Genomic DNA, 12122 nt, shown 5'->3' with positions numbered 1-12122 from the left:
CACATTTTAGCCATGATGCCATGCTAATACACCCACCACTGGTGGGATTCAATTTTTTTTCTAGCGATTCTGTGGGCATGGCTTGGTGGGCGTGGCAGGAGAAGGATCCTGTAAAATCTCCATTTCCTCCCAATCAGCTGGGACTTGGGAGGTAGAGAATAGATGGGGGTGGGGCCAGTCAGAGGTGGTATTTACCAGTTCTCTGAACTACTCAAAAATTCTGCTATTGTTTTTCCAGAACTGGTCAGAACCTGTTGAATACCACCTCTGACACCCTCATTCTCAGAAGAGGCTTAAGTTGTTGTGCTCAGATGGTCTAATTTCTTAAAGCCTTGCCAGGTAATGGATGAGAAAAGCAACTAGGAAAAATGCTTTTTATCGTCAGTTGTACAAAACTTAAAAGGATACCATTTGTTTGAAATTTGACACTGACACTAGCCTGATTAGTGTTAGTTTGGCTCCTTCTGCAAATAAGTTTTGCTATGGATGAGTACCTTTGCTATGTATGACTGGAACCTAGGGATTTACAAATAGAGCATTATAAAATAACGTGTGGTACTCATTTAGCTGCAAGTCAACTGAGAAATTGCTTTTACAGAAGCGCTAAAAAAATGGGTGGCTCTGGTACAACAGGCTTGCTTAATAAACATTGGCACTGGGACAGAGTTGTGCCACCTTCTTTGTCCAAACAAATCAAACACAGAGACTGCTGTCTGACGGTAGAAGAAAATTTATGCAATGTTGTTGTTTTTCAAATACAGCTCTTGGGGCCATTCAGTTCAATGATCACACCCAACACATCAGCCTGTAAAGCAAAGAAAGTCTGAGATGTCCCGATAAGATAATCTCCAAAAGAAGCCTAACAATGCTACTTCTGCAGTCTTCAGAAGAGAAGTGGAGAAAAATGGAAGCTGCCTTATGTTTAGACGATGTATGTGGGGAAGGAAGACAGAGTTATTACCAAAGAACTTTCTTTAGGATATTAGGAACAAGATGCTGCATGGGTGTAGAAGCCACGATATAAATCCCAGAGACCAGACTGGAGAATCATACCAGCTGTCTCTTGTGCAATGATAATCTAATAGTCGAGGTAAGAAATGGGTTTCATTAAATGGATATAATTGGCCACATGCAAATGTACTAAACCACGAGTGTCAAACTCGCAGCGTCACGTTGCCATCACGTGACATATTACGTTTTTCCGCTGAGCTGGGGTGGGCATGGCCTGCACGTGACACATCTGGCCTGCGGGACACCAGTTTGAGACCTCCGTACTAAATCCATACATACAGAGTAAGGGAGAAGACTGGGACATGCTCCAGGAGAGATGAAATGATGAAGAAAAGTTTCTTCACTGGGGCTAAAGTTTCACCCACTTCATGCTGCAAGACTAGGTAGAGCAAACACAGATAATCAAGTTCCGGAACGCTGATAAACATAACAGTGAAGATATTACTTTTGAGTTATGCAGATTTTGTTCTGAGCCTAACAGGGATGATAGCCTGGTTGAATGACCGCTTGAAATACTTGACACATAATATACTGTGGGTATACCAGCACCTGCTATCTTTTTCTTCTAATCACTCTTTCCCCATGCAAAGAAGAGCTCTCAATCATTCCCGCTTGCCTTTGTTAAGGTCCAAATATCTAATTGCTTTCCATCTTTGATGTCCACTAATTCAACTCACAAGGCTTTTCCCACTTGCTCAGCTGAACAAAGATGTGAAGCAAATTAAACCCATCTGGCTAAATTGAAGGGAGTTCTCTATCCATAAAATAGGCTACATTAACACCAAAGAAATTGCAAGGACATGCCTTACATGCCTAGGAGGCAAATAACATCATCAGTAAGAGGTGTTATCTAAAGTGGCCATTGCATGGCAGGTTGGGAAGATAAGATAAGATAGAACTGCTGTATCTGCTGGATTCAGAAAGAGGTCTTTCATCTCTGAATAAGATCAATTTATCCCAAACTAGAATTCTTCAAAAGTTTGGACTACCACTGTCAAAACTGATCACTCTGGCTAGAAAGTCTACCAATTTTCCCTGGCATAGCTGGGATCACCCAAGTTGGGGCTTGCTGCACTAAAATCAATAAACCTTTGAGCTTAAGCTTTGGGGGTAGGGGAGTTGCCCTAATGTGAGGTTTACAGTGATTTTGTAATAATGACGGAGGCTCCCTGCATGCTACAACTAGTTATTTAGACAACGTAACAGCCTGCCAGTGAGTAGGCTTTTAATTACATTCTTTTAATGGAAAGAGTCAGCCTTTTGTTTATTTGTTGATCTCAACAAATGAGGGCTTTGGTATAAATTATGGCTCTACCAAGAGAATTTGGGACTTTCTCTACCTTTGGAGAAAGTAAATGAATTGTCTTTATGGAGGAAAAATCCCTTTAACTAATTCAGAGCTATTTTTAAAACAGCTTATTAGTTTAGTGTGCAAATATACAAAGTTCTTGTTTTAATAATGGGTTCTGGCTTAGTCCTTCATATTCTTTTTGTTTTTTATCACTAGAAATCTGAGCCGTATCGTGCTATAGATTTCATGTGTAGATTAGTTTTGCAACTTCCTAAAAGAATAGACACCATTTCTCAGCTGTGTGGGAGATGACAAAGAATGTTATTTTCCCTGGAAGTAAAAAAAAAATGGCTTAAGGCCAACCAGGCTTGCTCAGGTCTTGCATCTCATATAGCGTCCATTTCTAAAAGTGAATTTGTATAAGCAAGCCAACAAGAAATAAGGCCATCATTCAAGCAACAGTTAAAGGCCTGTCACACGGATGGTGTTTTACAACAATGCTGCACTCTCTTTCAGAGCAGCAAAATAAATAAGATGCTCAATTCAGGAGAAAGGGCGTTGGTACTTACCTGATACGCCTCTTCTCTTAGTGGGGGGAGGAGTATCCAGAATGGGTTGACCTTGTCCTCTCATGATTGGATGAGTCAGATAAGTTCTTTGGGCAACGCCCCCTGGGCAGCAGGACTTCCCCATATTTGACGAAGAGCTCCATCTGACTCCTTGCACCATTCACTCCAGACTCTTAATTCAGTTCTTAGCTTTTATAGTCTTCAACATCAATATTTATATAACTTCATAAAACAATGAACATAACACTTAGTCGTACAAACATAGTCAGGGAGGGACTGGATACTCTTCCCCGCACTATGAGAAAAGGCGTATCAGGTAAGTACCAACGCCCTTTCTCCATAGAGAGGGGGGAGGAGTATCCAGAATGGGACGTACCATAGCCTGCACGTCCCTAGGGAGGGAGACCCCTGAGGCCCCATGTCCCCCACTCATGCCAGTTGAGGCGTGGGCCCCACCCTGTGAACCGCCTGCAACACCCTGCGGGCAAAGAGCTTCTGCCGAGGCAAAAGAGTCCAGTTTATAGTTCCTAGCAAAGGGAGAGGGGAAAGCCCACGTGGCTGCCCTGCAGATTTCGGACAGGGCTGTCTGTGTGGCCCAGGCCCTGGACGTGGCTGCGCTCCGCGTGGAATGGGCCGTGATATGATTGGTGTCTGTAAGCCCTGCGATTGGTATGCAGTGGCAATGCAGGTTCGCAACCACCTGCCTATTGTGGTGGAAGTCACCTTGTTACCCAGGACCCTGGTTGGAAGGAGACAAACAGAGCTTCGGATTTCCTGTTTGGCCTGGTTCTCCTGAGGTAAATCCTCAGACCCCTCCTTACGCCCAGAGTGTGCCACTTCTTTTCCAATGGGTGGGAACGGTCTGGACAGAAGTTGGGCAAATCAGTTCCTGGGCTCGATGGAAGCAGGAGCCCACCCTGGGGATGAAGGACGTAACCCCACCCTGTCTTGGTGGAAGATGCAGAGATCCTCCCTGGTGGACAGAGCTTGCAGTTTGTATATCTGCCTAGCGGAGATGATGGCCACCAGAAAGGCCACCGTAAGAATCAGGAACTTAAGGGAAACTGTTCGTAAAGGCTCAAACGGAGCGCCTGTTGGAGCATCCCCTACCCTGTGTAAGTCCTAGGAAGGGTACCTGAACACCATGTGCGGTTTGGGGTTGGAAGCCCCCTTGAGGAATTGCCTGACCATAGGATGGTGAGTCAAGCTCTGGTTCCTGCCACACAGGAGAACTGGCGAGATGGCTGAAACCTGTCTCCTAATCGTGTTAGAAGCTAACCCTCTGTCCCGGCCTGCCTGGAGGAGGTCCAGAATCTGAGGCACTGAGGCCTGGATAGGATTGTACCCCAGGGAAGTACACTATGAGGCAAAGGCCCGCCACATGGAGCCATAGATACGCTCTGTGGAGGGTGTGTGGGCAGTCTGGATAGTCTTCATCACCCTGGGGGGAAGAGGTCTTTCCCCAGGATGCTCCGCTCAAGAGCTAAGCAGTCAGCTGGAGCCATTGAAGGTCTGGGTGCTCCAGTGACCCCTAGTTAAGGGATATCCCCTCCCGGGGGATTCTCCAGGGCCTCTCAGCTGAAAGCGACTGGAGATCTGCAAACCACGGCCTCCGGGGCCAGTGAGGCGCCAACAGAACCCCTTCCGCCCCCTCATAAGGATTTTCCATATGACCCTGGGGATCAAGGGTAAGGGCGAAAAGGCACACCAATGACCCCTGGGCCAGGGGCTTCACAGAACGGCCACCCATTCTGCCCCCCCCCGTGTCTGGTACCTGGAGAAGAACCTCAGGAGCTGAGCGTTGAGGGGCGTGGCGAATAAGTTGACCTCCGGGCATCCGAAGCACTCCGCCAGCTCCTTGAAGATTGCTGGCTGCAGCTTCCGCTCCAAATCGTCTACCTCGATCCAGCTGAGCCAGTCAGCTCTGATGTTCCCCACCCCTGCTATATATTCTGCCCTCAGTGAATGCTGTCCAAATTCATAGGCTATCTGAGGTGTTTCTGCGATCTCTCATAGTTGGACATCCCATTCTGAATTTGTGGTGGGTTCTGGCATGGGGACTGGCCTGTCTGACCCTTTTTCCCCGGCCATAAGGGTGCTATGATTCTATGGCTAGGATTAGCGCAGAGATATTCTGAATGTAAACACAGACGGAGTTTAATGAGCAGCCACTAGAGTGCGTGTAAAGATGAAGTGAGGGAAGCTAAGGCTCACAATAAAGAAAGGCCTGTTGCAAAGGCAAAATAACAACAACAACAACAACAATAAAATAAAATAAAAAAGGGGGCATCTTCCCGCCTGTTAAAACCAAGAAAGATTAAGGAAACGATTGGTCCCTTGCTGGGAGAAAGTGGCCCGAAGGTGACAAGCAGCAGGGGCAAAGCAGAACTATTTAACTCATGCTTGGCATCTATATTTACCCGAAGGGAGAAACAGTCCAACCTATCAAGAACAGCACCCCAAAAATCAGATTAGGAACCCAAGATGAGATAGGGAAGAAATGGTAGGTGAGCACCTGTCTACCTTAGCCAAAGTCCAATTCCCAGGACCGGATGGGTTACACCCCAGGGATCTGAAGGAACTGGCAGACGAGATCTCCAAACAACTGAACTATATCTATCAGAGATCCTGGAGTACCAGAGAACTACTATAGGATTACTGATGTGATTCCCCTCTTCAGAAAGGGAGAAAAACAGATCAAGAGCCCAAAGCCAACATGGATTTGTCAAAAACAGATCATGCCAAACTAGCCATATTGCCTTCTTAGATACAGTGACAACACTAGTGGACCATAGGAATGCCATCGATATAGTTAACTTGGACTTCAGCAAGTCCTGATAAGGTAGACCATAACCTACTACTAGATAAAGTAGAAGAATGTGGGTTCTGACATTGTCACCCCAGATGGCTTGTAACTGGCTGACCAACCGCACACACCTGTACTCCTCGATGGAACTGCCTCCATGGAGGGAAGAATGCAGTGGAGTACCCCAAGGCTCTGTGTTGGGCCCAGTACTCTTCAACATCTTCATCAGTGATTTGAATGAAGGTGTTAGGTGTGTAAGCTAACAGTTGGGTTAGCAATATATATGCCATGATAGTAGTACTGTTTCTTTAAGTACTGCTGTTATCTCAAGCGGTCATGAGAAGGAGCCAGAATGACTGTTAGCTCTCTGTTTGTTAAATGCTGATCGGTGGGGGGACTCATCAGATTTGCAGATGATCCCAAGCTGGCAGGAATAGCCAACCCTCCAGAATACAGGCTAAAGATACAGAAGGATCTTGATACACTTGAACATTGGGCACTGCCTAAGAAAATGAGATTCAATGAAGTAAGGTTCTACCTTTAGGCAACGAAAATAAAGTGCACAGGTACAGAATACCTTGTTCCACAGTAGTAACTGTGAAGGGGATCTTGGAGTCCTAGTGGACAACCCTTTAATATGAGCCAGCAGTGTGCAACACCTGCCAGGAAGACCAACACAGTTTTCGGCTGCATAAACAGAGGAATAGAATCAAGCTCCCGTGAAGTGTTAATCCCCCTTTATAAGGTCTTGGTAAGGCCACACTCGGAATTCTGCATTCAGTTTGGTCACCATGATGTAGAAAGGATGTAGAGACTCTAGGGAGAGTGCAGAGAAGAGCCAGAGGGGATCAGGGGACTGGAGGCTAAAGCCTATGAAGAACGGTTGCAGGAACTGGGTAGGTCTAGTTTACTGAAAGGAAGGACTAGGGGAGACGTGATAGCAGTGTTCCAATATCTCAGGGGTTGCCACAGAGAAGAGGGAGTCAAACTATTCTCCAAGGCACTTGAGTGCAGAACAAGAAGCAATGGGTGGAAACTAATCAAGGAGAGAAGCAACTTAGAACTGAGGAGAAATTTCCTGACAGTTAGAACAATTAATCAGTGGAACAACCTGCCTCCAGACGTTGTGAATGCCCCAACAGTGTAAGTTTTTAAGAAGATGTTGGATAGCCATTTGTCTGAAATGGTATAGGATTTCCTGCCTAGGCAGGGGGTTGGGCTAGAAGACCTGCAAGGTCCCTTCCCACTCTGCTATTGTATTGCATAGTATTGTATTGCATTGTATTTTGCTCTTTGCCTAGTCACCCCCACCCTTGGAACGCCTTCAGGGGTAATCTCTAACCTGATTGGAGGCTCTTCTGTCCCTCCATTGAGAGCTGCAGCCTTTAGCAGCCGGGCTGATTACTCCTCCCCCCTCTGCTTGTGTTTTTCCAGGCTGCAGGGGGCTGCCGGCTTGGGCCACGTGGGGCCTCTCCTCCCCCTTCTTCCCAAATGGCTCTGCGTGGCAAATACCATAGCCCCGCCCTCAAGAATTAGCCACAAAAAACACAGCTTTTGCTACTAAGAGCTGCTGGCCATTAACTGTGGTCTCCTTCTGAGGACCTTCTCACCCCCCTCTCTTTCTCCTACTTAAAGGAGAGTGTTATTAAGGGGGAAGCCTTCTCCTGTTACTTGGCAGTCAGAAAGGGACAGAAATGGGCTTGCATACATCGTTAGGCAAGATTGCTGTAACACCGGAGGACAAGCCGAAGGGGATCTTCCCCTGGGAGGAGGAGTTCTCAGGTTGGGGGGGGGGTTCTTCCTGCAAGCCTTGTGGCAGCTGCCTCTGTGATTCATCTAGGAGGTAGGCTTGGGGGGGATCGATCCACCGCCTGCCTCTTTAACCTCCTTGATAAGCCTCCTTTTGGCCCTTTGCTGCCTCCCCTGCCCTTGGCTAATGCCTCTGTGATGGTTTCTCACCTTTTTAAGGGCTCCTCAGAGCCTCCGGTGGTGGTGTTGCTGGAGGGCTGAGAGCTGGGCTCCTGCAGGCCCCCTCTGAGCTGCTGGGGGGCGCCATCTTGGACCACGTGGTTTCAAGATGGCCCCCGGCTTCCAAAGTCAAAAGGCTCCTCTTTGCTGGAGCACATGGAAATGGCTTTTGCCTTTGCAGGCTTGCCATGCGGCTGCCGCTGCCGCTCTCGCCTCCCCCTGCCTCCCACAGCTCTTTCTGAGCCTTTCCGGCTCTCACCTTGTCCACTGGTGATAGCTGCCAGTGCAGGCTTTCCAGGGCGTTTTAACAACCCTCGTGGGTCAACCCCTGAGGGGAGCAGAGGAGCGCTTCTGCTCCTGAGAAGCCTCTGCGGCAAGGGCTGCCTCTAGGAAGCATGTGCCCCATCCTCCTGCTTGCCTGGCAAAGGTCCTCACTGAGTGACTCCGTCTCACTCAGTGGCCAGGGCAGCGTGCCGCCCCAGGAGGCTTGTGGCAGTCCAGTCCTTGCAGGAGGAGGCTGTGTGCAATGTAGGGAGGCAGGATTCGTCGGGTCCAAGTTTATTTTCCTTAATCCTTTGTAAATTACTGGAAGTCCAGAGTGGTGCAACCTTTCCATTGAGTGGATGAGTCAAAATATGGGGAAGTCCTGCTGGCCAGGGGGCGTTGCCCAAAGAGCTTATCTGACTCATCCAATCATGAGAGGACAAGGTCAACCCATTCTGGATACTCCTCCCTGCTCACTATGGAGAATTAAGTTAGACTATGCACTTTATTTGAGAGAGCAATTGAAAACACAGAGGCACACACATACAATCTTGATCTACTATTTTACTGATTAGTGATGCTTCTTTGCTCTGCTCTTACAATCACCATTGAAATTGTACCACTCAACTTGTCTATGGATTAGAAATTAAGCTTCAAAATTTATTATTTTTTCTACCACACCTTGACTAGAGAATGGACTTATCCCAAAAATCATTTTTCTATATTAGTGCTGAACATTCTGAAGTAGTCATTCTGGAGGCTAGGATAGAAAATATTCTGATGATGACTGCCCTGAGAGGGAAAAGTACTCTTCCCCATGGTGGAGAATGACAAGTCAGAAAGATCACTCAAAGAAACAACAACTTTTGAAAATGTAGGTGGGCAGCAGAGATATGTTTATAGCAGTGGTGAAATTCAAATTTTTTACTACTGGTTCTGTGGGCGTGGCTTGGTGGGTGTGGCAGGGGAAGGATACTGCAAAATCCCCATTCCCTCCCCACTCCAGGGGGAAGGATATTGCAAAATCTCCATTCCCATCCCACTCTGGGGCCAGCCAGAGGTGGCATTTGCTGGGTCTCCGAACTACTCAAAATTTCCGCTACCAGTTCTCTGGAACCTGTCAGAATCTGCTGAATTTCACCCTGGTTTATAGATTGCAAATACTGACATAGTTCCCAATTATTTTTTCTGATAATACCTTGGTGGGCTGGATGTCCTATCTCAGGTGTTCAAACAGGATTGTATTGTGGTTCGTATTGGGATGTTTTTTGCCTTTGCTGGGGTGGGTGTGGCTTGTATCTGGCCCAATAGGCCTGTCCTATCTCCACTGTAGAAAAGGAGCCTTCATTTAATTTTAATCTTCTGAGCCAGGCCCTTTTTAAGTGGGACATATTCATAGCTATCCCTGAGGTAGAATTCTTACATAGAAAGACCTAGACTTTATTGATAACTTTTCTCCAGCTAACTTACATCTCTAACTGAGATATAAGAAGGGCATGGAGGACTATATGGTAGCTTTATAGGAAGATGTTAATGTTGGGGGGGGGGCAGCTGAGATAGCAGCATTTCTAGTGCACTGACCTTCAATCCCCTGAAGATGGTTTCAAAGGATAGCTTGATACAAGTCTTGATTTGCCTGGATATCAGTGTGAGCTGCCAAAAGAAACTAGGAGACTGTCCAAGATTGTGAATTCCTCTGTTTAATTCCAGTAGTTTATTGTTCAGATTATATCAATCCTTTTCTAATACAGATTTGGGCCTGGGGCAGAATGGTGGCAGAATTAATTCCTAGTCCGGATGAATGACTAAATTCACCTTAGCAATGAAGGTTGTGAGTAGCTGCACAGCGATATCTGGTTGGATGATGTAGAATTTCTTTTGGGAAAAAAGACTATGCCTATTTATGATAATATCTTGGCAAGCAGAAATGTTACCTTCTAACTCAGATGCTGTTTCCAGGGTGGCCTTGCAGGCCAGATCCAAGCACCCCATGGACTGATTTGGCCCACGGGCCTTGAGTTTGACACCCCTGCTCAAACCGAAGTGTTCTATGCCTATGGATGATTGAGGATGACCTCTCTATTTTAGGGAGATTACTAGACACAGGAGAGACCTCTGCCACTGATGACTGGAACTCAGTAATTTCTGGTCTTGTCTTAGTCATGACTGGCTGGGTAACTTTGAACCAGTTATTCTCTTTCAACCCAACCCACCTCATAGGGTTGTTGTTGTTGTGGGACATTCCTGAAAACCTAAAATGGTTCTTAGTTTGCAAATGAGTAGTCTTCCTCATCATCTTACCATATCAAGGTCTTGAGATACCCTTCGTTTACGCAGTTCTTCCATCCTTTCACATACATCGGTAAAACAGGTATTATAGTAATCTGCATACTGTTGAGCCAGATCATCAATGTTGCCCAGTGACCCATCCTGCAGAAAAATACAGAAGGAACAGAGTGTAAGGATTCAATAATTCTCAGCAAATTTAAAGAGATTAATGTAGTTACAGAATGAAGACAGCACTTCAATATCTATAGTGCTCAAAAAGCAGTGAGGATACAAGAAATTCCTATAAATTTCAAAAGATATATTATCAAGACATTATTAGATAATGAGGCTGTGCAATGCTTTAGATTCAGCCTCCAAAAGCATTTTTGGAGCATACAGGAGCCATAAACACAGCACCTTAAAGCAGCTTGGCCTTCTTTCCCAGAACTGTTCAAGGAGCAACTTAACACAATTAAGGATGCTCTTGCCACTTTGTAATCTTTTTTTCTTGCTCACTTGGGTTACACAATTCTAAACATTCCAAATAATGTCAATTTGAAAAACCAGTAGAATTTCTTTTGGGGTAAATCTCATGTATACAAAAAGCCCAAAGCCGTCACTCCTTATTGATGTACCAAATTTTATTTCTAATTAAACTAACATGATTCAGCCAAGTGAAAAATCTAAATTGGAATAAAATGCAATATATTAATAATGTACTTTGTAAGTATACATAAGACTTAGTTTGTGGTTTAGGAACTATCAACAGGATTCACAAATAATATGTTTCTATCATTATTCATATTCCTAATTTGGAATGTTGCAAACGACTCTGCCTGCAATTCCACTCATGTTATTTCACTGGGAAAGACATGTTTCCAGAAATAATAGGTTATATTTCATTTGATCCAAGTAAGTTATTGTCTAATAAAAGAAACTTTAACATTAAGTTATCAGCTCCTACACACTTTTTCACAGCATGTTTTTTTCTGGCTTCAGAGAGGAAATAAATCATAAAGAAAAAAAATAACATTTTAAGAGGGGGAGAATGGAACATTTATTAAAAGTAAACTATCTATAACATTTCAGGACAATACTTGTACAATATTTTTCATGAGATTGGCTCATGCACTGGAATACTCCATTTATATGGAGTATAATATATTATATTATATCAGAAATTTTGGTGAAATAATTACACATGCTCTGAATGATAAATTGGTATGAAATTCCTACAGAATTAGTCTGATGATGTGTAAATATCAGAAACATCCATCATGATTCATGTGAATGAAATGAATAACACAAGTTATAATAATCTAATAGTTACTATGCTAGATTTATTAGTTACTGCACATTAGTATGATGAATATGCTGCATTATTTTTAACTGATGTTAATAATAACATAGAACAACTATTCGTTAAATGCTTTGAATTAAATAAATGATGCAAGACTTATGTAAAAAAAGTATTCAGCTCAAAATATTGTAGTTTTAAGTTCATTTACATAACTTTTTTTTTTACTATGTCAGCATCCAAAGTCAGTTTGGCTTTTGAATCAGAAAATGTTTTATAAAAGTTTTGTCATTCTAGTATGGAGTAAATAAGGTTATTTATTATTATTATTTATAAAATTTGTATGCCGCCCAATCCCGAAGGACTCCGGGCGGCTTACAAAAAAGAGGGGGGAAAAAGACACATAACGAACACATAACGAGAAAAAAAAAACGGTTTAAAATCGCAACACCACATACATTCATTCTAATCGGGGCTGGACCTCAACAGTGAGGTCAACAGCCCCAGGCCTGCCGGAACAGCCAGGTTTTTACAGCCTTCCTGAAGGCTATGAGAGTGGGTATGGTCCGGATCTCTGGGGGTAGCTGATTCCAAAGAGTCAGAGCAGCCACAGAGAAGGCTCTCCTCTGGGGGCCCGCCAGCCGACAC

The 12122-nt window shown here is 44.7% G+C and overlaps 1 protein-coding gene across 1 annotated transcript in view; it reads right to left on the bottom strand.

Annotated features, from left to right (window-relative positions):
* SASH1 (SAM and SH3 domain containing 1) overlaps nt 1–12122 on the bottom strand; it is a 223751-nt gene that overhangs the window by 154256 nt on the left and 57373 nt on the right. Inside the window, 1 exon segment of the mRNA XM_032216012.1 lies at nt 10211–10339. Within this exon segment, the coding sequence (XP_032071903.1) occupies nt 10211–10339 (129 nt within the window).

The sequence above is a fragment of the Thamnophis elegans genome, chromosome 4, assembly GCF_009769535.1.
Source record: "Thamnophis elegans isolate rThaEle1 chromosome 4, rThaEle1.pri, whole genome shotgun sequence".
Taxonomy (NCBI): domain Eukaryota; kingdom Metazoa; phylum Chordata; class Lepidosauria; order Squamata; family Colubridae; genus Thamnophis; species Thamnophis elegans.
Note: the sequence above shows the minus strand (reverse complement) of the source record. Positions and strands in the feature narration are given on the sequence as shown.